We start from the raw sequence: 27,179 nt of genomic DNA, 5'->3' as shown, positions 1-27,179 counted from the left end.
ACCTCTCCAGCTCGGGTGGAGTCCGTCTCTCTTCAATAGGCCAGGCCTTCCCCAGAACAGCATCGCTGTTCTGCTAGACTATCAAAACCAGGCCGAAACTACTGAGCTATGTGGGCATCATTCTTCTGTTGGATTATAAAAACCAGGCCACGCTGTCCTGTTTGAAAGAAAGAAAAAGCTCAGAATTGTATTAAAGCAGAATCTTTATCAATAACCTTGGAATATCTGGCCTATTGAAACTACTGCCAAGAAGGCCAAGCCCTGGGGGCCCTGAAGATAGTTATGTAATAATGCCATCACCAGTGGCCTGGGCAGAAGGAGAACATCCCTGACTGTGCAGATGGAGGGTAGTCTGTTTCCTGGGAAGAGTGTGTTTAAAAAATGACAGGATAGAAGAGTAGCAAATTCCAAGCCCCCATGGTGAGACTGTGTATCACAGAGAGAAAATGAATGGAACACATCCCTTAGCAAAACAGTGCTTTTATTGTACAGCAGGGGCCTCATTTATAGGACGGACTTACGATCAATTTTGATCTTAAGTATGACTTATGCAGAAAACCACGTATAAGTAGTTATTTATAAAACCTTACTTTGACGTGGAAATGATCTTATCTCTACGCAAAATCTAGACTTGACGCAAGTGATTTTCCTGCTGGTTATGTAGGGGTATTGCAGTTTGGGACGCATCTGCATCCAAGCCTGTGGTGAACTTTGCATTAGCTTTATGAACAATTTGATAGGAATTATCAATTAAAGGTGTGAGGAATTAATTTCCAGACGCAAGGTGTTTTGAATTAAAGACAGGATGCGATTTTCTATAAATAGTGTGTAAAATTAGAAAAAAGTAATCATGGAGAAAGTTTTCAGAGACCGGAATGACTTTTTTGCGCATGATGATCTTCCAAACAGTTTGCTTTTCTCTTTTGGTCCATAGTTATTCCTGACTAAACCCTCATTTGTGCTAGCATTATATAAGGGGAAATCGCTGATTGTAAGGCACGTTCAGCTGCCGTCAATTTTAAGTTAATTTGAGATTTATAGATCACAGGTGCATAAGTTAAATGGGCTTCTTAGAACCTGTGTAAGCAAGGTTTTTTATGCTCAGTATCTTTTATGAATTGAACGTAAGCACGCCGTCGGAAATGATCTTAAGACTAAGGTCAAGTATAAATCTAAGAACATTTTTATAAATGAGGCCGTTGGGCTCTGGTGAAACATAATGGCTGCAGCTCAACCACACACTGGCAGGAATACTTTTTAGACCTCGACTGAGACATGGAACCCAGCTGATGGGTAGCTAACCCTTTCAGGGTTAGAATGGATTGCTTATATTGTCCTCCATTCAGACACAATTCTGGATTCTGTGTTTATTTGTCATTTTATTGTAAAAATATTTCCAATTGTTTTATTTTAATTTTAAATGCATTTTTGGATCTTCTGAATTATTTTGTATTTATTTGATTCTTACTTCTTACATTTTTACTCTTTTTAATGTTGAAAAAATATTTTAATTTAATTTAAAAAAACGAATTTGATTTTATTTGTTTCTGTTTTTAGTCGCTGAGCAGTTTGTCGGGCAAAAGGAAGGTGGCCTCTTCCAAGGCTTTGGGCTGCTTCAGTGTGTGTTTCAGGTTAGGGGTGAGCTTCCCGTATGTATGTGAGCCAAGCTGTTGACTGAGTGGGTTCATTTGTTGTTTTGTGTTGGAGAGGCCTTCTGACCTTTGACCTCCTCTTCACCACATGTCAGTGGCAGGGTCACTGCCTGCACACATGCAGCCTTAAAGTAGCAATGCTAACCTAAGTGCTACATGGTTTGGTAACCTGTTTCCAGTGTCTTCCTGGCTGCTGGACTGGTTCCCTGAAACCACCTGTCTTGGTTTTAGCACAAAACACAAAATCTCTGTGAAGCGTTATTCTCTGTAAAGCTTTTTTGTGACTGCTCTGTGTCAAAAGCGCTATACAAAATACATTGAATTGAAAAATAGCATGGCCTGAGAATTTAAACACACTCTGGATTTGCATTTTAAAAGAGCTTGCTGCTTCAGCTGCCAGTGCTGATATGGAAAGCAGTATTTGCATTTTACAGATGATGAAACAACACAACTGCCATTTTCTTTTGGGTTGGTGGTGTAGTTCATGTTAGCGAACTCCTGCTTCATTGGTCGCAGGTGCTGTGCTTCCTGGTTGGGACTGTTAGAGTTAGGGCTGTGTGGAATGCCTAGCACAGAAGCAGACTCATTCAGAATGTGATCTGCTGCCAGGAGGCTATGACTGAAGCACTGTAGCTCTGCTATTAGTGGATCTGAAGCTTAGACTGAGGGACAGGATCAAGGCAGATGCAGGGGAACATGAACACTGCACCAGAATTTCTTCTGTGGATGAGACTGTGACCCTCTGCTTTTATTGGCACTGTCTGTTGTGTGCAAAACGATGTACATCTGACTGTTTTATGACCACAGCCATCAGAGCCAACAGAGACATCAGTCATGTGTACAACCTTAGTGGCTCCTGGTGCTTAGGTGGAAGTTTTCCCAGTGCTGGCCTGTCCAAGTGCCGGCTTTGCTCACAGTAAACACCAATTATTCACAAAATGCTGGAATGCCTCCCTGAATCCCTGCTCAAATTTGCATCACGGAACCCTTGTTATGATGTGTGTAAATGCTGCTGTATGCTTCAGACATCCTTCCTGTGGTTATGTGTGCCCCAGTCTTCCCATCAGAATGTTTCTCAGTGAGCTATATGCCTATAGTGTGTTTCTTTTTTTAATGAAGGGGCATTTCAAATCTACGGACACTCCATAATCTCGCCATATGTGAGGAAATTCAGTTATGAAGGACTGTTAAAGGCAAGCCATAATTACTCCAGCTAGGATAAAAAAGTTTCACACACGAGCGCGCACTCACACGCACACACATACACACACGCACACACACCGTATTGACCGTATGTGTTTAACTAAACATGTTTGTATGTCTGTAAAAATGTGAGAAATTAGGAATTCTTTGTTCTGCGGCGGATAGCTTTCACGAGAAAGAATATGAATTCTTCTAACTTTCCCCTTCAGGAATTCTTTAGTATTTCATTGGCCGCCGAATCGCAACGTCATTAGAAAAGGGGTTGATCCTGAAAGGTTTCTGTATGTTTGGAATGTCCGGCTGCTCGCTGATTAGTGCTACAGAAGACTTAAACAACCAATGACCACAACCTGAAGGCATACGTTTCGTTTAATGAGCAATTTACTAATGCTAGACGACATCGTGTTTATTGGCTTTTAACTGGGAATTTTTCAGTGTTCCCGACTCATCTGTGTCCTCGTTGTGACAGCTATACGTTGACAGCAATGCAAGTTAAAATTTGTTGTTTCTTCTAATTCGATTTCAATCCATTGTTTTTTTATATCTATTTTTTACTCGCATGCATCGGACAGTATGGACTGAGATGAAACAGACTTAAATGTTAGAAGAAGAAAAACCCCACAGACCTTTGTAAGAGATTTGTTAAATTTCACCCGTTACCGGATTGCCATATTGTACGATGATGAACAAGAACGGAATGGTGTCAAAAATCCAAACCAGAATAAGGACTGATCCTTTCAAGAGCAATTACGACCTTGTCGGTAAAGAGTTGGGCAGGTAAGATCCTAAGCTTTTGGATATTTCTGTGATTGACTCGGGCAGTAAGTATTTTCCGTGAATGAAGTCAAAACGTTGGACATTCAGTTGATATGATATTAGCTAGTGAGTTTTAATTGCCAGAAAAATATAAATACAGCTTTCCTAATTGAAAATCCGCCCTGCCTGTGAGTAATTTCACATATCTACGGTCCAAATCCGATGGAAAAAGAACTTTGAAACCCTCTCGGGTTGCGGCAGTGGTTGTTCAAGGGCATTAACATGATTGCCTCCACTGATCGGATTGCTCATTGGAAGAATGTTTGTGAGATCTTGGACATTTGTTTCGAGGCTCTATTTAAAATACATTTGACACAGTCCGTATTGGCGGATATTTCATATTCTGTCATAGAAAACATCTCCGACTCCTCACGCATATTGCATGATGCCGACTGTGCGTTATGGCCGCGGTGCTTTATCACTGTTTTCGGTCTAAACAGGTGTCTGACCTTAAGCATTCTAGTGATCCTTTGAACATTCCTTGTCATAACTATTTTATCATCTAACTAAAAGTTAATCTTTAGATTGGCAGTGAACTCTTAGTTTTAATTCCAAAATTGCCTGACATTTCCTTGCTTGTGTTTTCGTTTTTTGGTGTTAGATATTGCTCTGTCTAGTGGGGTGATTCGCGTTGTCAGGCATGTTTGGTGCTTCCCTGCAGACAGCCAAGGGGAAGGCTGTAGTTTTCTCTTCACGGGTTGTCCTTCTATTTCCCACTAGAGTTAATTTAAGGCATTTTCCTGTTCTGTTTGAATGTGCAGCCCTTAGATTATTTCATAGGCATGAGAATGCCTACAGACAACCACACGAAGAAAAACAGTCTTTCACTGCAATATACAGTCCTGTCCTTACAGACTGTCCTTTCTGCAGGAATACAAAGAACAGGAGCAAGAGCTCAAGAAGCAAAAGAGGAAAGCAGAACAAGCTTGCATGGTTTCTGTTTTGTGGACTTAAATGCCGCATACTGTGAAGGAAACTGATGCATCAGTTAGGCTAATTGTGACTGAAGATAAGAGAGACTACACAGAGCACTGGAACTGGAAAGAGGTATTTGTATTTGTTTAGTTCACTTGGTGAATGGAAATTAAATATTATAGCAGCAGGCCACTTTTAAAGCCGTGTGCCACTGACGAAATAACACAGTTATTTTCAGGTTTCTGGCTGCGTTTCTGATTACGCTCACTAGATCTCCCTCGTCCCTGTGATGGGGACTCTGGCATCACCTCGGACACAGGCTGTTTAGTGCAGGAAGGAATGTTCCTTTTCCTGCTATGTCAGGGTCCCGCGGGCTGTTCAGAGACTTAATCCGCGTTTCCACCGCAGGAACTTTACCCCGGAACTAGGAACCTTTTGAGGAACTCAGTGCGTTTCCACCGCAGGAACTAGGGTCTAAATTTAGTTCCGGGGGCTTTATTTTACCCCCCAAAAAGTTCCTGCTCAGGGGGTAGTACTTTCCGAAAGTACAGGAACCTTTTGGGTGGAGCTTGCAGCGTTGAACATTTCTGATTGGTCGAGTACTCGCAGCATTGTTTTGTGTTTATTTTCAGCTGCCATGTTTGAAAATATGCAGCCGCAAACCAATTTATTTTCATAATAACTTCAAATCAAACTTGTATGTTATGCGGCGCAGTAGCCTAGTTTTGGTTATAGCCTGCCAACGTCTTGGAATTATAACGTGTGCTCTTCTGTTCTTTTCTTGCTTTAGTATTCGTTTTATAATTTTTTTTTATAAAAAGCATTCATGCTGGGACAGCATATTACGTAGGCTACCAAAACATTCAAACGGATTAATTTGGTTGAATATTTTCTTCCGGATTTTCTTTGTTAGCCCGTTGTAATTGACTCAAAACGTTTGATACAGTTATGTGAAGTATGCGGTAGTTCTGCGTAATTCACATTGGTGATAGCCTACAGTAAAAGCAAACTGGAAATCACCTTCCGCACTTTTTGTCAGGGTAAAATAACAGGTTAATTCTAGTAATCGTCCCTTTAGCTTTTTCAGACTGCCGTAATTTTACTCTGCCATTCTTCAATTCCACAAAAAGACCAGGAAGACTATGGACTAATTTATGGTGCATGGTTCGCATCTGGAGGGCACACTTCGCTGCTCGGCTAGCAGTAACTTCGAAGGAAAGCAAACGGTGGCTGTACCACTACTAATTTAAATTTTCACGCAAGTCCGAGTTTTCGTTCTATTCTTGTCATTTTGCGATTAGCCTATATGGAATTGACGATGAGAAAGTAATCAAACAGCAAATTGTTTACAACGTGTGCATGTTTTCTGCTGTTGACTTATATTGGAAATGTGAATGCATTCTGCCGCTTCGGATGTCAAGACATGAAAGTGAATGTTTGCATAAAAACATAATGAATGTGTTTGAGAGGATATATAAAACAGTTCCAATCTGACTATTGGCCTGTTATATCCTATTTGTTGCATAACAACGGTCCAAGTTCAACTACCAACGACAGTTTTGCTTGACAACGGTAAAATATGCCTAAACGGCTGCAGAAGAATATTTCAATTTCAGGTGATTAAATCGATAAAAATCAATAAATACAAAAGTAACCATATATAGTCATTGTTGGTAACCCGTTGTATATAAGTGGAATAAAACCCTCCGGGCTGTCCCGGTTATTAGAAAATAATGTAGGCTACTTCAGTGGTAGTATGGGGTTACAGAAGAAATCATAGGACAGATGGACCGACGACAACGTCGCTTTTTCATACGTCAGTGGGCTAATTTGCCTAATCTTCGCGGGACTTTAGACCGCGGTGGAAACGCAGACAACCATGGGCTGAAGGAACCTTTTAGTTCCTTGAAAAGTAGTTCCTGGGACTAAAAGTTCCGGGTACTTTTGGTGGAAACGCGGCTTTAGCCACGTTTGTTTGGTTGGTTTTTGTTCAGTCAGCTATTTTTGTCACTAGTCACACATATGCACATTTTCAAGGGGCCCCATTCACCAATTAACCTATAGGCTAATCCATAGACCTTTGCTGTTTGGCACTTGTTGACATGTACCCCCCCCCCCCCCCCACACACACACACCTACTTAATCATGCATTTGTAGTAATGAATTCAAATAGTACAGGATGTCATCCACTATATGAGCAGGCCCAGTACATACACACTGATATGTTATGTTCTAAAAGGAGTGAGACAGAGCGAGACATCTAGGCTTGTAATGTCTGCAGGATCATTTCTTTTCTGGGTGCCCTTTATTGCTGATACAATATGCTGCCTTGTATCCCTGAACCCACATTACTGATTGGAGGAAGTTTGGGATTTTTCAGTCTTTAAGGGGGGCCACCCTTCCACCATGTTTGCGGGCTGAGATTGGCAGGTTTTGGCCATGTACCAGGCTGGCAGGCAGGGCTCTCTGGCTGCGTTTTTGGGCATGTACCAGGCTGGCGGGCAGAGCTCTCTGGCTGGGGCATGTACCAGGCTGGCAGGCAGGGCTCTCTGGCTGGGTTTTTGGGCATGTACCAGGCTGGGGGGCAGGGCTCTCTGGCTGGGTTTTTGGGCATGTACCAGGCTGGGGGGCAGGGCTCTCTGGCTGGGTTTTTGGGCATGTACCAGGCTGGTGGGCAGGGCTCTCTGGCTGGGGTCACCGGGGATCTTTAACCCCTCCCTGCAATGCTAGCGCCTCAAGGTTCATGCCCCTAAATCTCATTCATTGGAGGAATGTAAGCTCTGCAGATGCCAGGACAGCAACTTGTGGAGATTAGAGCCTTCGTGTTAGACAGGGGAGGGTGGGGGCTATCTCTGCTGTGAGGCCTTATACTAGGGCAGCATCCACTGGCCTAAATCCACTTCCTGCATGATTGAGACACTTAATGCAGACTTGCTTCCAATTCCTACTCTGTCTCCACAGGCAAAGCCATAACTAGTCTCTTCTATCACTGTCCTTGACAGGTGAAAGAATAATTACTGTTGCTCTGCTGCTCTGGTGAACCTGGGACAGAATAATGTTTTGTAAAGGTCTGGTTATAGCACTGACATCAGTGCTCCTCAAACTAATGGCTTTAAGAAAAGAAGATGGTTTTAATTGGTTCCTGGTAAATTTTCCTACTTGTTCAATGTGTGTATAATTTTGAGATTCTGATCATGCTATACTCAAGAGGATTTTTGTCTAACTCTTAAAAATAACACAGCCTCCCCACTTTCCCCCTGGTTTCTGACCCCTGTCCCGTGCTCAGCCACCAGCCCACCATGGGCCTGGTTCTTATCTGGAACAGCGGGGCACATTTTATTGAAGGCCGTCGTGTGACCCCTTCCGGGTTTGGGTCAGAACACAAAAGGTTAATCCAGGCCTCTTAACCCTTTGTAATAGATACACCATTTTGATGCCATCTCGCTGGTGATTTCCAGAACACTGAACTCTGTAGTTTTGGGTTAAGGAGCCTGAGTGTCCTTGCCACTGGGGCAGTATTCCACAAAGCATGATGGTAGAGTTAGCTGGATAACTGCGCTGAGTAAAACCCTGTATCACAGAGCAGGCTTACTGAGTTAGCTGGATAACTGCACTGATTAAAACCCTGTATCACAGAGCAGGATTACTGAGTTAGCTGGATAACTGCACTGAGTAAAACCCTGTATCACAGAGCAGAATTACTGAGTTAGCTGGATAACTGCGCTGAGTAAAACCCTGTATCATAGAGCAGGTTTACTGAGTTAGCTGGATAACTGCACTGAGTAAAACCCTGTATCACAGAGCAGGCTTACTGAGTTAGCTGGATAACTGCACTGAGTAAAACCCTCTATCACAGAGCAGGCTTACTGAGTTAGCTGGATAACTGCACTGAGTAAAACCCTGTATCACAGAGCAGGATTACTGAGATAGCTGGATAACTGCACTGAGTAAACCTGGAACAGCTCTTTTCACTTCCTTCCATATTCCAGATTTAGGACGGTTCCAGGTTTTACTCAGTGCAGTTATCCAGCTAGCTTAGTAATCTGGTTTAATGAAACTGGGCCCAGTTTGTATCCCCTTGTTTTCTCACATGGTACTTCAGAGGTTGTCCATCCATCCATCCATTATCTATACCCGCTTATCCTGGGCAGTGCTGGAGCCTATCCCAGTTTTCCTTTGGGCGAGAGGCAGGAATACACCCTGGACAGGTCGCCAGTTTATCGCAGCTAGAAGTTGAGAGTCCCTTTGTCAAGACACTTCTTAAACATTTAGACTATCCCATTCGCACCACCTCAGTAATCTAAGTTGATAAAGGAATTGCCACTAATTGAGCTCAGATGATGATTGACAGTGATGTTTACAAGAGACACTCACATGTTAAATTCAGTTTGATTACCTACTGCAGACGTGCTACAGTATTTGTAAATTTTGTACAGGGGCATGTCAGGTTTTGTTAGAAGTAGTGGGAAAATAAAAAATAAAAAATGAGAGCAGTTGTATAACATGCTCCAAATACTTTTCACAGAACTTACATTTACTTCCATGTTCACGTTCCTTCTTTTCTCAATCAACTAGTTGTTTGTATAAATGTCTCGATTAGAAACTCAATTATATGATTAGTCTCTTGGCTATGTCATTGGTGTGCCTATCGGAACGCCTGGAGGATAACCATTGGAAAAGCAGTTTAAATCCCTGCAGGTGACATGCTGGAGACAAACTGGTGGCCCTAGTCTTTACATCAATCTAGAACAATTATTACGTTTTTAAGACATAGTAAGTGCAAGAGGGAGATTAAGAATGTAATGCTTTAAGTGGTAAATAATATATAGTGTTGGATGAAGTGTGGGTATTCAACCTATAAATAATGCTCACTTCAGAGTTTGTTGAATCAAGATGCAATTTCAACAGGTGAGCTTTTAGTCTAGTGATAATCTTAGACAGTCTTTCTTACATTGTTTTCATATCTGTTGCATTCATTTTTTCTGTTCTGCAAGCCAAGTTTCCAGAGTACTGAACTGCATGTTGGCTCAGTCTGGTTAGCGGTTTGAAGAGATGACGGAGGAGCCTGAGTTGACGTATATCCTACATCCTAAAATGAGTGGGTTGAGAGATCAAATTCGTGCTTACGCTCTATCATTTTGAGCTGCTTGCTCTTGTCGTTCAGCTGTTCAGTCTAGTTGGCTAGAGGAAATCAGTAGAAGGACCAGGGAAGTTGCTTCACAAGCTGAAGCGAGTGTGAACGAGGCTAGCTAACTGTCTACTGCATGTGAGTCACCCTTTCCCCCCCAGCCCCCCTACGCCAACGTGAGTTAGGCTTTGGTAGCACTGAAAACGCAGTCTCCATAGGAAAATAGTCTCTCGACTAGATTAGCGCTATCTACACCCAGTCATTTCTGGATCATTTCTGAGTCATTTCTCCGTTATATAGGCTATATGTATTTTCTAACATCTGTGGCCTCTCCAGCTCTGTTCATTGAAAACTTGAGTGAACCTCAACCAGCCCCCCAGCATTGTGCTCCACTGCCCAGGATGTGATTGTGAACTTAATTTAGGTTGTTAGTGTTAGCACCAGTTATTTATTTTATCAAAATGCAATATTCTTTTATTTTTCTTTTGCCTTTTAAGCAAGCCGTTGCTGGATCCTAAACACTTCAGATATATTTCTACCTAAGCACATTACTCATGCAGGTATACTGCATGTGTTCACACAGACATGGCCTGGTTATGGCTGTGTTTCAGCTCTATGCATACCCCATCTCTGTGTGTAGATGAAGGACTGAGATTACAGCACCTGCTGTGTAATTGAGATTGCAGTTCAATTCGAGTAGCAGTGAGGTACTGTCCGTGGCTGAGAGGGGCAGGGGTGTCTGAGACCTCCCTAGCTGACCGCCGTGTTTTTTGGTGGTCCTGGTCGTGGTCCAGAGGCGGTCCTGTCCCCCCAGCCAGCTTTCTGGAGCCCACTGTCTGGCTGACAGAAGGGGCAGTGCCCTGAGAAGGGTCTGGCTGTAGGTGTAGGGGATTCCATTGGTCTCCTCACAGAGCCCTCAGTCTGTATGCCACTCTGTGCCCAGTCCTCACAGAGCCCTCAGTCTGTATGCTACTCTGTGCCCGATCCTCACAGAGCCCTCAGTCTGTATGCCACTCTGTGCCCGATCCTCACAGAGCCCTCAGTCTGTATGCCACTCTGTGCCCTCACAGAGCCCTCAGTCTGTATGCCACTCTGTGCCCTCACAGAGCCCTCAGTGTGTATGCCACTCTGTGCCCTCACAGAGCCCTCAGTCTGTATGCCACTCTGTGCCCGGTCCTCACAGACCCCTCAGTCTGTATGCCACTCTGTGCCCGGTCCTCACAGACCCCTCAGTCTGTATGCCACTCTGTGCCCTCACAGAGCCCTCAGTCTGTATGCCACTCTGTGCCCGATCCTCACAGGCAGTTCTGCAGGGTGTCTATGGGGCAGTTTTGCAGGGTGTCTATGGGGCAGTTCTGCGGGGTGTCTTTGGGGCAGTTCTGCAGGGTGTCTTTGGGGCAGTTCTGCAGGGTGTCTATGGGGCAGTTTTGCAGGGTGTCTATGGGGCAGTTCTGCGGGGTGTCTTTGGGGCAGTTCTGCAGGGTGTCTTTGGGGCTGTTCTGCAGGGTGTCTTTGGGGCTGTTCTGCAGGGTGTCTTTGGGGCTGTTCTGCAGGGTGTCTTTGGGGCTGTTCTGCAGGGTGTCTTTGGGGCTGTTCTGCAGGGTGTCTTTGGGGCAGTTTTGCAGGGTGTCTTTGGGGCTGTTCTGCAGGGTGTCTTTGGGGCAGTTCTGCAGGGTGTCTTTGGGGCAGTTATGGTTAAGGTTAAGGTTAAAGGTTAAGGTATGTATTTTGAAAAAGCCTTTTTGTATAACTCAGGTTTGGTGGTTTTCTGGTCCATCCCCAGGGGGAAGTTTGCAGTGGTGAAGAAGTGTGTTGAGAGGGCAACAGGAAAGGAACACGCCGCCAAGATTCTGCGCAAGCGGCGGAAGGGTGAGGACTGCCGCATGGACATCATCAACGAGATCGCTGTGCTGGAGTCCGCCAGAGCCAACCCCTTTGTGGTTTCCCTGCACGAAGTCTATGAGACCACCTCTGAGATCATCCTGGTCCTGGAGTGGTAAGGACATTTCCACCCTGGGTTACACTCACAGCACATACATCCAATCTCAGCACAAATCCACCAAAAACCCATCAAAAATCCACCAAAACTCAGGACAAATCCACCCAAAACTCATCACAAATCCACCAAAACTCAGGACAAATCCACCTAAAACCCATCACAAATCCACCTAAAACCCATCACAAATCCACCTAAAACCCATCACAAATCCACCCAGAACTTAGGACAAATCCACCCAAAACTCATCACAAATCCACCCAAAACTCATCACAAATCGACCAAAAATCCACTAAGGTGAAGAAAAGGATTCTAGACATGACATCCACATTCAATAGCTGCTGAAAACAATGGAAAATGTATTTTAAGGATGAGGAAAAGTAAGCACTGCTGAGACTGCTGAAACCTACTGGGAAACTAAAACAAAATCGCAAAGTAAAATGAAATGTTATTTGGCCCTAAAAAGACAGTATGCTGTAGCGAACTACCTGACCACAGTTACTGACAAAAAACTGAGAACCACCTTGACGAGGTACAGACTCAGCGAGCACCACTTAGCCATAGAAACTGGGAGGCACAGAAAATCATGGTTGCCAGAAGAAAAAAGATTGTGCCAACAATGCAAAGGCAACCAAATTTAAACTTTCTAATGGAATGCACAGAATTTGACCAAATTCGCCAAAAATTCTACCAAAAAATGATCCAGTAATGTCCCCAATTCAATGATATACCCAATGAAGATAGTTACCCTACCTATTAGGAGAAGAAAAAGGTTGCTGCATACTAGCAGCACAATTTGTGTTCTCTTGCCATACTCTGAGGGACAATGTGTGACCACCTCATGCACACATTTACACACAGCATACACGCGTACAAGCAGACACATAATATTCACTCATGCACACAACACACAGATAGTCAGACACACACACACACACCTAACATCACTTACTGATATTTTTGTATATATTTTTATATTTTTTATATAACATTCACATTCTCTGATTCATTGTATATAGTCGTATGTTGTAACCACTGCTGAGAGAGAGAGAGAGAGAGAGAGAGAGAGAGAATATCAGTAATATCAGTCTTTTGAAGTCTCAGATGGAGGGCTATAAAGGCTCAGTTCACATATCTCAGTACATTAAGGGAAGAGACCTCAGTGTCAGTCTGGTGTCCCTTCCAACTCAATAATCATAAACTCAGAGTAATAACAAAAAAGAAAAAAGCCAGCAACCCCTTGTTTATTTTTGCACCAAACAAACTTTATTTCACTATTTAAAAGGAAAGTGGAATTAAAATAAAGTTCCTGAAAGTCTTAGTCTTTCGTTTACCACATTTCCTTCAACTGTCAAGTTAAAATGCACGATTGTATGTGCACCCTTTAAAAGGGCAACAAGCACATTTTACACACCTGAAATGGTGAGATTGTATGGCTGATACAGGCTGAAGGACATATCCTTCTTTGCATGCAGAGACACTGACACTTGGTTTCACTCTTGCCAGGAAAATGTGGATTAAATGATACGATTTGACATGAGCGGAAAAGAATGGGTAATCACAAATTCCGCTTGGGGAATTTTTCCTGCCTCTTTATGTCTTTTCTGCGTAGTTTGGAGGTTTGACAGTTCGTAGATATAAAACCCTTAATGCAGGGGATGTGGGTATTTGGGGAATTTTTAAATGTAGGCCTGTTTATTTTTGGTAAGTGAGGGCTTTTTTGCAGCTAAGCTGCTGAGCAGTCAGAGTGGGGACAAATGTTCTCTTCGCATCGCTTGGGAGAAATAAAGCATCCGGAGCAGAAGCACTGACATCCTGTGCAGCCTGGTGGTGATGTGCTGTCACTCACAGGGCCTGCTACTCACAGCACCTCATACAGGTCTGTGGCTCACTCACACACAAACACAATCATACACACAGACATAAGCGCACACATGCAAACACGCATACACATGTTCACAAATACATACACAAACATACATACACACATACACACGCACATGTTCATAAATACACAAAAACATACACACATGCAAACATGCATACACATGTTCACAAATACACACACACACACAAACGCATGCGCATGCGAGCACGCATACACATGTTCACAGGGACACTGACAAACACACACGCATACACCCACACATGCAAACACGCATACACATGTACGTGCGCACACACACACACACACAAAAATGCATCGACTTGCACACAAATGCACACACGCATACACTCCCACAAACACACACACACACACACAAACAGGCAACCAAAACCACATCCCTTCCAATGCACTAGAACTATAATGGCAAATTCTCTGAACTGTCAACATTTTCTTTCCTTCTGTTAAAAATCTGGCTGCTTGTACACACCTACAGTACTTGCAGTTGTTTCTGATGAATCAGACCTGGAGGTGTTTCGGAAAGCAGGATTACTGAGTTAGCTGGATAACTACGCTGAGCCAAACCCAGAACAGCCCGTTTTATTTCAGTCCATGTTCCAGGTTTGGGAGGGTTCCAGGTTTTACTCGTGCCCCTTTTCCATCAAGGCATTTGAAGGGCCGATTCGGAGCTGGTGCCTAATCACGAACCAGGTATTCGCTTTTCGACAGCAAAAGAACCGGCTCTCGGCCAGGAAAACTGGTTCCAAAGCGGAACCAACTCTAGATCTGGTCTAGAACCAAGAACCGCTTACGTCAGGGGCTGGGGGCGGGATTATTATGACCAACTAAAACTTTGTGACCGCCAGGTAGAGTGAGACCACCTATTATCGACCACCTTCGTTCGACAGACAGGAAAACGTAAACTGATTTGCAACTATATATGAATAGGCGAAATATCGGTAACAACCTGTACCTAGTTATGTAGGAAAAAATGTCCTTGTTATCCTCCAGTGGTTATTTTTTCAGTACTTTCGCGATTTTTTTCTGTGCCGGCAAATAAGTAAGAGGTGGTCCTGCGCTAGCTTTTGGTTGCTAACGTGTATCGACCACCCCATATAAATGAATGGAACTTGACATAAATTTGCTAGCATGTGTGTCCTTCCTGTCTTGAGGTTAATATGAGAAAGGGTGGTCGCTATCAGCACATCTAGGAATCCGTACATATTCACTGTTGGAACTCAAGTCACAGGACTCAAAATAGCCGTTAGGAAAGCAGTTTGAAATTATGAAGCAACATCTGCACCATTGGATTTAATGGGTCGCGATGAGATAATTCCGAGCGTGTTGCTTGTCTTAAAGTTGATATAGTAAATAAGTCTGAAATAATATAAATAAATGTATATGTATGAAGTTGGTTTTTCACATTTAGACAGTTTGTTATCTGTATTTTTACAGGACATACATTTTAATAGGTAACGATGTTGCTGGGAAAGCGGAGACATATACAGGCGTATACAGTGACGTAATGACCTGGCTCTCTAGCCCGTGGTTCTTAGAAGGTTTGCAAGTTGAACCAACTTCAAACGGGCACTAGCACCAGCCCAGAACCAGAACTAGGTTTGCGTTGGTGGAAAAGGGGTATCAGTGCAGTTATCCAGCTAACTCAGCAGCCCTGCCTCGTGACACAGGGCCCTGTAGTGTGGTCTCAGAGAAGCATATGCTGACATTTTAATCACATTTTTGGTTGTGATTCCATTTTGGGGCATAAACCACATGTAAACAAACACAAAATGTACACTCATGCGTGCAAGCACACACAAGTACACATACACACACACACACGCGCACACACACACACACACACACACACACAATCACACACAATTAACTGAGATTTGAACCATGGGAGAAATAGAGAGTAGCAATCGCCTCCACACATTTCCTTGATACTAAGCAATTAGCCAACTTCAGGCTGTTGTGTTCAGATGTTTAATTCATGGCTTACTTGTGTAGTATGCACAGTAACTGTTTGTTGTGGTTGGAATTTTCTCTTATCTGGCAGATCCCAGACAATCAGTCCTTATCTGGCCTGGTACTGACTTTCTGACTTAACATCCTCAGTAATGAAGCTTTGGGAGTGGGAGCTAATTTGTGCTGATTTATGGGTGTGACTGCTGGACCTCTGCAGGAGTCACATGCTGTCTGTCGAAAAAAAATATTGGCCTTTTTCCCACGCCAATGAACAATGGGCAGTTATGTAATTTATAAGAGACCTGAGACCTGGGCTGACTCTTGGCCATTGGGTTGGAGGTGGGGGGTTAGAGAATGTTACTGCAAGGTTTTAAGAGTCGCGTGTTTCTGTAGAATAGGTTTTTTGTTTGTGCTAAGTTTCTGGTACATTTTAATTGGATGTTGTAAAGCAGTGGTAACCAACCCTGTTCCTGGAGATCTGCCGTCCTGTAGGTTTTCATTCCAACCCTAACAAAGCACACCTTATTCAACAGCTAGGTATCTTGTTGAGCTGCTAATTAGCAGAGGCAGGTGTGCCAAATTAGGGTTGAAATGAAAACCTACAGGATGGTAAATCTCCAGGAACAGGGTTGGTTACCACTGTTGTAAAGGGATCAGGGGATAGTGCTGTGGGTGATAAAAGGGATTTTCAGAACTATAGTTAATTAAGTGTCTAAACGTAGGTCCTCTGAGGAACACTTTGCTAAAAATAGATCCATTACTGCTGACTCATTACTGATTATCTGACATCTGTGTGAGAACCACATTTACAATCATTCTTGTCTGTGCGCGTGTGCGTGTGTGTGTGTGAGAGTGCGTGCGTGCGTGTGTGTGTGTGTGTGTGTGTGTGTGGTGTTTATGCATGCCTGTGTGTGTGTGTGTGTGTGTTTATGCATGCCTGTGTGTGTGTGTGTGTGTGCGTGTGTGCATGTGTGCGTGTGTGGTTCTTTTGAGCCTTAAGACTACTGTTCTCCCATGCAGTGCTGCCGGAGGGGAAATCTTTAACCAGTGTGTAGCAGAGAGCGACGATGCTTTCACTGAGAAGGACGTGATCCGATTGGCCAGGCAAATCCTCACGGGCGTGGCTTGGCTCCACCGCAACAACGTGGTTCACCTGGATCTGAAGGTCAGTTTCACAGGGGGCTGAAGGGATGTGATTTTTTCATGATCTGGAAGTTGTGTTTTCAGACCCTAAAAGAGATGGAGGGTCTGGGTGTGTCAAGCTCAAACTTCAACAGCTTCTGCATTCTGACGGCTCATGGCTGGAGAGAATGCTCCACAGCATTTTTGTTGTGTTTAGGTAATGGAAGAAAATTAAGACTGTTTGGAAGATGCAGGTGTTGCACTGATTCCCAGACTTAGTGAGCAAGTTAATGAGCAGGTATCAATGATTGCACTGGTATGGGTATCAAGTCATATCTGTGATAAGTTTAAGAGATGAGCCAAGATTGAAAGCAAACAAGACATTAGTACGCAGTACGCAGAATTATATATCAGATTCTGGGACTCTTATTGGCTGTGTAGGCTTTGGTGGTGACTTACTGTGACAGCGCCTGCAGTAGGTCTGACTTTACTGGGTACAGCAGATGTAAATTAGCTGCTAGCTAACTCTGGTGCAATTACCTTTTAATTGTGCACTGTCCCTGTAAAAATAAACAATAAAATAAATAAAATAGAATAAAATACTGTGGCCACGTGATGCATTGTCTCCCTATATTTAGCTACATTTAGACTAGAGCCCGACCGATATATCGGTATGGCCGATATATCGGCCTTTATTTGACTTTTTTGACGACATCGGGATCGGCAGTTATGCAGCCGATGTGTCCCGATTTTTAAATAAGTATAATAAACAAAAAAAAAACATTGATTATTTATCTGTACTTGTCTGTTCGAACATTGTAATTGCTATTTAGTAGAATTATCCAGTAGAGGGAGCTCTAATACAAGTGTGAACTGCAGCAGCTGACGTGCTACTTCTGTAATAAGACGTTTGTCACTCGTGCCTCATCCAGTATACTCCACTGTAAGACTTGTCTGCACAGATTCGATTGCCGCAATAAAGGAATGTATATTTAGTGAAAGTTTTTAATTAAATGCGTTTATACGACCACTATGTTTATCAATCCTCATTATCAAGCGAGCGAGCTAGCTAACATATTTGGTTCACTTTAGCAAGCCTTTATGAAGTGGCAGTGAGCACATAAGCAGCGCAGGATCTACATTTCCAGAGGACATCGCTGTATTCTGAAATAAATAACCAGCCAAAATAAAATGGTGATTGAATGCATCACACATTTGTTTTTTTATCTGAGATGATATTAGCTACTATATGATGCTGTGTCGATAGCCAACGCGTTATTGCAAGCGAGTGTGTCATCTAGTCACGCGTCATCGTAGCAAGCTAACCAGACAGTAAAAACGCTGATAAAACACTTCTAACGTGGATCATTTTAAGCCATGTTATCTAGCTTTGTCGTGATAACATGAGAGAAGGATTGCTGTTGGAGAAGTGAATCAACCAACAGTTAGCGCGGGTAACCTGCACGAAAGCGCATTGTAGTTTTTTTCACGTATTTCATCCAGTCAATTTAATTTCATCTAACGTTACACTTGATTCACTCATTAGCTCCGCTAGATAATGTCTTACTCTTTGAGATCATGTAGTAGAAATAAAATAAGAAAATATAATTCATTTAACTTACTGAGAATATATAATAAGAAATAATGAGGCTGTGTCAATAGTTAATGCGTTATTGCGAGCCAGTGTGTCATCTAGTCACGCGTCAGAGCGCATTGTAGTTTTTTTCACCACCGAATTCTTATGGACAGGGAAGCTCGCTAGATAAAGTCTTACTCTTTGAGATCATGTAGTAGGAATAAAATAAGAAAATATAATTAATTTACTGAGAATATATACTAAGAAATAATAATAACAAATTAATAATAACAACAACAATATTAATATTTATAAAAATATATGTTTGAAACTGGAAAACTGATTTTTTCTAATTAATTTTTTATAGATGGCTGGGAAAGAAAGAAGTAAAAGCAAGGTGTGGAGTTATTTTGATTTCACACACTTAAAGATGATGTTTATATATATATATATATATATATATATATATTAATATAATCTTTTACATGTATTTATCAAAAAAGTTCTTTGTGTGTTTATTTGTATTTTTATTTGTTTGCTTATAAGTTAAATGTTCTTAAATATAGAAACTTTAATAAAATATAAGTTTTTCAAATTGATTTGAAAATGTTGCACTTTATGACAAAATATCGGTCAGAACATTGGTAATCGGTGGGCTAGGACTCTCCAAAATCGGGATCGGCATCGGACCCAAAAATCTGGCATCGGTCGGGCTCTAATTTAGACTGTGACGTTCTGTAAAGTCTTCAAGAGACCACCACAGTGCATTGAGCATAGGCTACAAGAAAATTTAAAATTGGAACTCATTGTACAGGGTCATTCTTCAGCAATAGTGATATTTGGAATTTCAATATGTTGTGAAAAGCATTTCATTTTTGTCACTCAGAACTTAGGATACAGTATAAACCTTTTAATGAATCCACACAAATGCCACCTTAATGTATTTTAAATTATTTTATATATTCACTCAGAGAATGCTTGCACCGTGCTTCTGGTCACTGACATTACCTGTCCTTGTAACAACATGAAATGTTTTTCAGAATGTCATTTCTCAGGTCAGTCTGCACATATAGGCAAAAACTTATAATAATACAGTAGAATTAACTTAATTGCACAACATAGTATTGCATAATTCAAGTATTTGCTTGGAATTTCCAAATCCTGAACCATTTCCCATTCATTCCATTGTAAAGAGATTGCATATTTGCATAAATCATTGTCACGTATTTAGGATATTTTCAAGGAATTATGTCCAATTACATTGCATAATGATCTATAAATATATGTTAAAAGTTGACAGATTACATAAGTAAACCGATAGTTGCCCTATAAGACACAAGCCTGCCAAAATCTATGAAAGTAGAAATGTTGTTCCCATAAATGCATAGACCATTTCTGTTTTATGGGTGTTTTTTTATTATTTTTTTGCACGATTTCTCATTTAGGCAGCTCTTCAGCTGAGCTGCAGTCCATATCAGGTCTGACCACAGCGAGCAGCTCACTGCTTTTCAGCTGAGCTGCAGTCCATATCAGGTCTGACCACAGCGGGCAGCTCACTGCTTTTCAGCTGAGCTGCAGTCCATATCAGGTCTGACCACAGCGGGCAGCTCACTGCTTTTCAGCTGAGCTGCAGTCCATATCAGGTCTAAACACAGCGAGCAGCTCTTCTGCTCTGCGGTGGCATTTCTGTGGGCTTCAGGCTGCTGCCTTTGTGCCTCCAGCCCCAGAACATCCTGCTGACCAGCTCCCGTCCCCTGGGGGACATTCGCATTGTCGACTTTGGCCTGTCCAGGTGCATGGACAACGTGAAGGAGGTTCGAGAGATCCTGGGCACCCCAGAGTACGTAGGTGAGTGACTCCTGTGCTGTGTATGGTTAAAGATGTTAGCGCTTTAGCAATGCTGCGTGTGTGCTCTAGTTCTGTGTTACTGTTGTGAATGTGATTTAAGAGAATGTACATGTATTCTCTCACATATGTATTGTGCTATTGGAGAAGAGCACCAAGAAATATGAATATAACTTGTATTGTATGCAAAATGTAAAATGTAATGTATGCTATTGTATCTCATTGTATATTTTGACCATTGAAGCTAATAGATCTAATTCTGTTTCAGCCCCAGAAATCCTGAACTATGAGCCACTCAGTACAGCGACAGATATGTGGTAGGTACAAGATAACAGGATGAGGTCCTGTTTTCTGATTTATTAAATTATGTAATATTTTGGGTTGTGTAATTTTTAGTAGTACTGTCTTGTCTTTTATTGTTAAACTTCTTTATTTATATAACTTAATAAATTATTTGTATGTGGCTGAATCCTTAATGAATTGTTGTGTAAATGGGCCAGGAACTTGCCTAGTGCTGGGTAAGGCATTTTTCCAAGTTTGGACACACCTGAAGTGCAGACAGCCATGGAATGCCTAAGAGATAGCATCACTAAGCCCCTAATGAAGGAGGAGCCTGTGGAGGGTAAAGGGTTCCCAAGTCTCACCCCTCTCTTCATGCCTTTCCTTAGGAGCATTGGGGTTCTTACGTATGTGATGCTGACCGGTGAGTCACCATTCCTGGGTGACAACAAGCAGGAGACCTTCCTCAACATCTCTCAGGTCAACGTGGACTACTCCCAGGAAATCTTCCTGGGCGTGTCCTCCCTGGCAGTCGACTTCATCAAGTCCCTCCTTGTCAAGAACCCCAGGTGAGGTCAGGCTCTGGTCAAAGGGAACCCCAGGTCTTGGTGCTTTGAACTGGTTCAGAGGACAAATCCCAGCCTTTCTGGGGACTGGCAGAATGTATTAGTCATCTGGCTTCTGTTCAATTTGCATTTTTCCCTCTAGAAAGTTAAACCCTCAGTAAAGTATGTCAAAATTGGTCATTAGTTGCCACAAGGAGCCACAATTTCCAACCCTGACATTACAGTGTGTCTGACTTGTGGCATGCAGAGTCAACCACAAAACTATCATAGTAATGCATGTTTACACACAGGCACACACACTTGGCTGTGTAATATACACTATGACAGAACATTATATATTGTATATGCTGTGTGTGTAAGGATGCTGCTGATAAGCATACATGGCTGTGTTATGGCTTTATTTTCTTTATCACACTAAGTGCTGAGGGAACAGTCTCTTTGGTACAGTGTTTTACACCATGTTCTATTATCGAAGGTCAGGGTGCCATGGTCTGGCATCGATGAGAAGCACCAGCAGTTAACAACACTGTAAAATCTCTGGTCTTGGGTCATAGACTGCACACTGTTTAATGGCTCAGAGTATGTGGTTTAAAAATCGCTGTGGAAAATTCTTCTTGAGCAAGTCAGGAGGGAAAATAAAAGCTGGGAAGCAAAGTATGCTTTCAGGGTTTCAGCTCCATCGGAGAGATTGGGTGTGAAGGTCTATGAGCAGCTGGAGCAAAACTCAGGAAAATAACTGTCAGGAGGCAGGGCCTGCAGTCATTGAGGGAATAGAGGGGGCTGCTGGCTAATGGCCTATGTGGGAGTGGTTGTGCAGGTGAGTGTGGGAGTGGCTGTGCAGGTAAGTGGCTGTGAGGGTGAGTGTGGGAGTGGCTGTGCAGGTGAGTGTGGGAGTGGCTGTGCAATTGAGTGACTGTGCAGGTGAGTGTGGGAGTGGCTGTGCAGGTGAGTGTGGGAGTGGCTGTGCAGGTGAGTGTGGGAGTGGCTGTGCAGGTGAGTATGGGAGTGGCTGTGCAGGTGAGGAGTGTGTGGTGTCTGGGTAAGATGGTTTAGATAGAGGAAAATCACTGGGCGTGTGTATGTTGATACATTTCCTGGCTTATTCCCGCTGGGTTTGCGATTATCAGAAACGCCAGGCATTTTCTCGACTGTGAGCTGAGTTCAGGACCTGGAGGCAGCTTGCTCCAGTCTGAACCGGATCCCCTGAGGAGAATAAGAGCCTGACGGGCTGGCAGTGGAGTTCACTGCTGCTAATTCAGCCAAAATTCAAACAGCTGATAAAGAGACAGGCCTTACAGGGGGAAAGGCACCAGGGCAGCTAGGCCTCAGAGACAGGCCTTACAGGGGGAAAGGCATCAGGGCAGCTAGGCCTCAGAGACAGGCCTTACAGGGGGAAACACACCAGGGCAGCTAGGCCTCAGAGACAGGCCTTACAGGGGGAAACACACCAGGGCAGCTGGGCCTCAGAGACAGGCCTTACAGGGGGAAATGCACCAGGGCAGCTAGGCCTCAGAGACAGGCCTTACAGGGGGAAATGCACCAGGGCAGCTAGGCCTCAGAGACAGGCCTTACAGGGGGAAAAGCACCAGGGCAGCTAGGCCTCAGAGACAGGCCTTACAGGGGGAAAAGCACCAGGGCAGCTAGGCCTCAGAGACAGGCCTTACAGGGGGAAAAGCACCAGGGCAGCTAGGCCTCAGAGACAGGCCTTACAGGGGGAAAAGCACCAGGGCAGCTAGGCCTCAGAGACAGGCCTTACAGGGGGAAAAGCCCAGGGCAGCTAGGCCTCAGAGACAGGCCTTACAGGGGGAAAAGCACCAGGGCAGCTAGGCCTCAGAGACAGGCCTTACAGGGGAAAAGCACCAGGGCAGCTAGGCCTCAGAGACAGGCCTTACAGGGGAAAAGCACCAGGGCAGCTAGGCCTCAGAGACAGGCCTTACAGGGGGAAAGGCACCAGGGCAGCTAGGCCTCAGAGACAGGCCTTACAGGGGGAAACGCACCAGGGCAGCTAGGCCTCAGAGACAGGCCTTACAGGGGGAAAAGCACCAGGGCAGCTAGGCCTCAGAGACAGGCCTTACAGGGGATAAGGCACCAGGGCAGCTAGGCCTCAGAGACAGGCCTTACAGGGGGAAAAGCACCAGGGCAGCTAGGCCTCAGAGACAGGCCTTACAGGGGGAAAAGCACCAGGCAGCTGGGCCTCAGAGACAGGCCTTACAGGAAACGCACCAGGGCAGCTAGGCCTCAGAGACCGGCCTTACAGGGGGAAACGCACCAGGGCAGCTAGGCCTCAGAGACAGGCCTTACAGGGGGAAAGGCACCAGGGCAGCTAGGTTTCAGACAGAGTAGTAAAACATGCTCCACTTAGCTTGTATTTATGTACACATGCGTAAATATATATATGCGTCTATGTCACACTGCTTAATGACAAAGCAAAAAGGCAAACTACCTACTGGTATGCATGACAGCCAAGAAAATATTCCCAAAATGTGCTTTTAATGTATTAATATTTTCAGAGAACATAGTGCACAGCGTGGGAGTTCACCATTCATTTTCCATCATTAGTTAATGAATTGATGCTTTTCACCATTGCTTATCTGAGTGAGTAGATTGCACCTGCTCTGTGTGTAGAGGAGACCATGTTAATGCAGATCCCTACTCAGTGTGTAGAGGGAGTCATGTTAATGCAGATCCCTGCTTTGTGTGTCTGCAGACAGAGGGCCACGGCAGAGGACTGTCTAAAGCACCCCTGGCTGAACGGTCACTCCCACCCCCACACTGGCCACACCCACACCAGACTGCTGCCCTCCCTGGATGACCCTGAGACCAGCCAATCAGAGTCGTATCCTGAGCTGGAGAGCCCCGCCCCCTCCCCGGAGCTGGTTATTGTTGCCTCCTACACACTGTGCCCCGGGCAGGGTGAGATCAAGGCGGGGAGGGGCGGAGCCTTCACCTACGAGGAGCCCCTGCTCCAGCAGGAGCTCATCTGCTGAGTCCTGCCCACCACAGACAATCACGCTGTGAACTGCTGTTAACTTATTCACAAAGCAAAATGAAACCCTGAGACACTCCAGCACAGAGCAACACTAATGTGAGCACTTTTAAACTCATCTGTGTGTGTGTGCGCGCATTCATGTATGAGTGTGTGTGTGTGTGTGTGTGTGTGCATGTGCATGTATGAGCACGTGTGTGTGTGTCTGTGTTTGTGTGTGCGTATGCATGTATGAGCACGTGTGTGTGTGTGCGTGTGCATGTATGAGCACTTGTGTGTGCATGTATGAGCACACGTGTGTGTGCGTACGCATGTATGAGCACACGTGTGTGTGCGTGTGCATGTATGAGCACACGTGTGTGTGTGTGTGTGTGTGTGCGTACGCATGTATGAGCACACGTGTGTGTGTGTGTGTGTGTGTGCGTATGCATGTATGAGCACACGTGTGTGTGTGTGTGTGTGTGTGTGCGTGTGCATGTATGAGCACACGTGTGTGTGTGTGTGTTGTGTGTGTGCGTGTGCATGTATGAGCACACGTGTGTGTGTGTGTGTGTGTGCGTGTGCATGTATGAGCACTTGTGTGTGTGTGTGCATGTATGAGCACACGTGTGTGTGTGTGCGTACGCATGTATGAGCACACGTGTGTGTGCGTGTGCATGTATGAGCACACGCGTGTGTGTGTGTATGCATGTATGAGCACGTGTGTGTGTGTGTGTGTGCGTGTGCATTATGAGCACGTGTGTGTGTGTATGCATGCATGTGTGTGTTTATGACATACCCAAGTCCTCTGCCTTGGGGGAGGTCAGGTGTGAGAATCAGTATTTCCTGACTCTGTGGAGAATGGAGAGAGTAGCACTTGTTTGGCCTGGTATGCCTGCACACTTGGTGGTACAGAGTCCATTTCCTGTGTTGCTAAACGACTTGAATGATGTTGGAAGGTGTGCATCTCCAAGGGGAGAGCCAGCATAGATGAAGCCTGATAATGTATGCAGTGTCCTTGTGTAACGAGGGCTTTTATTTTGAAGCCAGCTGTTTTTGTTGGATGATGAGTGGATGATGTCATTTCCGACCAATGGATGCCCTCATCTGAGGGTTGTGGCACTTCCTGTGCGAAGGGGCAGTGTGGGACAGAAGGGGACATGGCTGCGGGCAAACGTCCTCATGAAGGCTGACCCCATCTCTGTCCCCAAGCTATCCAGCTCTACCTCATGAAGGGTGACCCCATCGCTGTCCCCAAGCTATCCAGCTCTCCTTCTGACAGCAGCGAGACCAGCGGACAGTGCTGACAGACAGTCATAGCAGCACTTTGTCATCAGCCGGTTCTGTAATGGTGGAATATGTCCTTGGCTCAAGCCTTTTGTAAACGTGCTGTCAGGCGTTGGCCGTCTGTAGCCTCCAGTCGGAGACGGAAACATTAATCAGGAAATCGTCCATTTTCTTCTATAATATTCCACCCTGCCAGGTTTTCTCATTTTTAAATAATTGAAAATGTGTTCTGTTAATGTTACACTGTTTTTTTTTTTTTTCAAAACAATTCATTTGTAGATTTGTTTTGGTTTATTCACCCTTTCTCTCCATGAGATTGGAAGTTTTTTCAAACTAAGGTCACATGGAATTCTGCAATGGAACAGGCTGAGAAGTGAAGGGAATGGTCTTTCTGAAAGTCCTGCCTGAAATCCCCACGTTTTTGTTCAGTTCACAATGTTTTGTAAAAAATATTTTTCTATTGTCTTTGTATTTTAAGATTAATATGGTATGAAATATATAAAAGTGTATTTTGTCTCTTTTCTACTTCTGTACTCTGGATTCCACTCCTGTCTTGTGCTTTTAAAATGTCAGGCAGGTTTGCACTTGCTAATTCAGATGAATTTTGTATTATTGTTGATAGGCTTGCCAAACCATATCAAGGGAATGAAACGTGCATTTTTGTATTAAAGAATTATTTTCACCTCATTTGTTTGACATTCTTTTCACCTTGGAAAACTTGTAGATCATTATTAATGATGCCATTTTAGATATATCTCTACACACCTCTACACAGGCAGATATTTACCAAAGTAGCTTAGCCTGGGTATCTTGCTACACACAGCTCCACACTAGCAGACATTTTAATTCGCTAAATATTTCAAAACTTTCCATTCATGTTTTTCACTGCCATCTGTCATACATATTTGTGGGCTGTGCTAAACTTCCAAAAGTGAAGTTTGTAGAACCTCAGGATGCATTCAGCCACATCCCCATGTGGTTTGTAAAATTTAGCTTGGAAAAAGTAGAGCCATTTTGATGGCTCCTGTGACTTTTCCTTACTTGCATATCACAGGAGGTTTGGGAACATGAAACCACTCACTAACAGGAAATGCCAGTGCCCCCCCCCCCCCAATCCCCAGTGGCCCTGTTTTTTTTAAGCTAGAAAACATTACATTCATTTAGCAGATCCAGAGACATGTACAATATTAGAGAACATGAGTGCATTAGCCTGGTTTATACGAGTTATTGTCGCAGACATGCTAACATTCCCAGACCATTAAAGTGTATCTGCAGCCTCTTGGCATGTTCGGCCCAGTCAGACCGCTGCTGTTTCCCCGAGGAACCCACCACTGCTTGCCATGCAGCATGCAGAAAAGTATTTTGCTCTCCTTCCTGGTTGCTATGAGTTTGCTTTCTTTAAAGGAGTCCTCCTCCCCTCTGCCCCCAATCCTAAATTATCACATACACATGTATCCCCCAGCACAGATTCAGGAACAGCTGTAATCCTGATTCCTGACCCCACCTGTTATGCACAATACTGAGAAAATAGGGGTCAACTGCATAGTACTGTACATCACACCCGAAGGTCTCCTAAGCACTAGCTATAAGGCTGAAGAAAAGAGTCCACCACCAAATCAGATCTGAGAAAAAGTATACATTACATTACAGGCATTTAGCAGACGCTCTTATCCAGAGCAACTTTCACGACTTTTTATATAGCATTTACATTGCAACTATTCGTACAGCTGGATATATACTGAAACAATGCAGGTTAAGTACCTTGCTCAAGGGTACAACGGTAGTGTCCTACTCAGGAATCAAACCTGTGCCAACCAGCTACTAAGCCAGCTCATTAACCATTATACTACACTGCCACGTCATTATAATTATACAACACATTTTAATACGTATGTACACATATTTTAGTGTATGTGTATGTACAGTATGTAATTTATGTTGAGTGAAGTAGATGTGAAGTCCACTACAGGGAG

The 27,179-nt window shown here is 43.8% G+C and overlaps 1 protein-coding gene across 1 annotated transcript; it reads left to right on the top strand.

The window, feature by feature from the left end:
• The first annotated feature begins 3,160 nt into the window (after window positions 1-3,160).
• On the top strand, window positions 3,161-25,893 carry LOC135243338 (serine/threonine-protein kinase 17A-like). Its single transcript, XM_064315086.1, has 8 exons — window positions 3,161-3,632; window positions 11,498-11,710; window positions 16,587-16,731; window positions 19,986-20,112; window positions 20,378-20,426; window positions 20,778-20,957; window positions 23,662-24,518; window positions 24,675-25,893. Exons 1-7 carry the CDS (start codon window positions 3,535-3,537, stop codon window positions 23,939-23,941), a joined length of 1,092 nt encoding a protein of 363 aa, XP_064171156.1. The 5' UTR covers window positions 3,161-3,534; the 3' UTR covers window positions 23,942-24,518; window positions 24,675-25,893.
• The last annotated feature ends 1,286 nt before the right edge of the window (window positions 25,894-27,179 follow it).

This window comes from Anguilla rostrata, chromosome 17 (genome assembly GCF_018555375.3).
Source record: "Anguilla rostrata isolate EN2019 chromosome 17, ASM1855537v3, whole genome shotgun sequence".
Classification (NCBI taxonomy): Eukaryota; Metazoa; Chordata; class Actinopteri; order Anguilliformes; family Anguillidae; genus Anguilla; species Anguilla rostrata.
The sequence above is the reverse complement of the archived record's forward strand: the minus strand, read 5'-3'. Positions and strand labels throughout refer to the sequence as shown.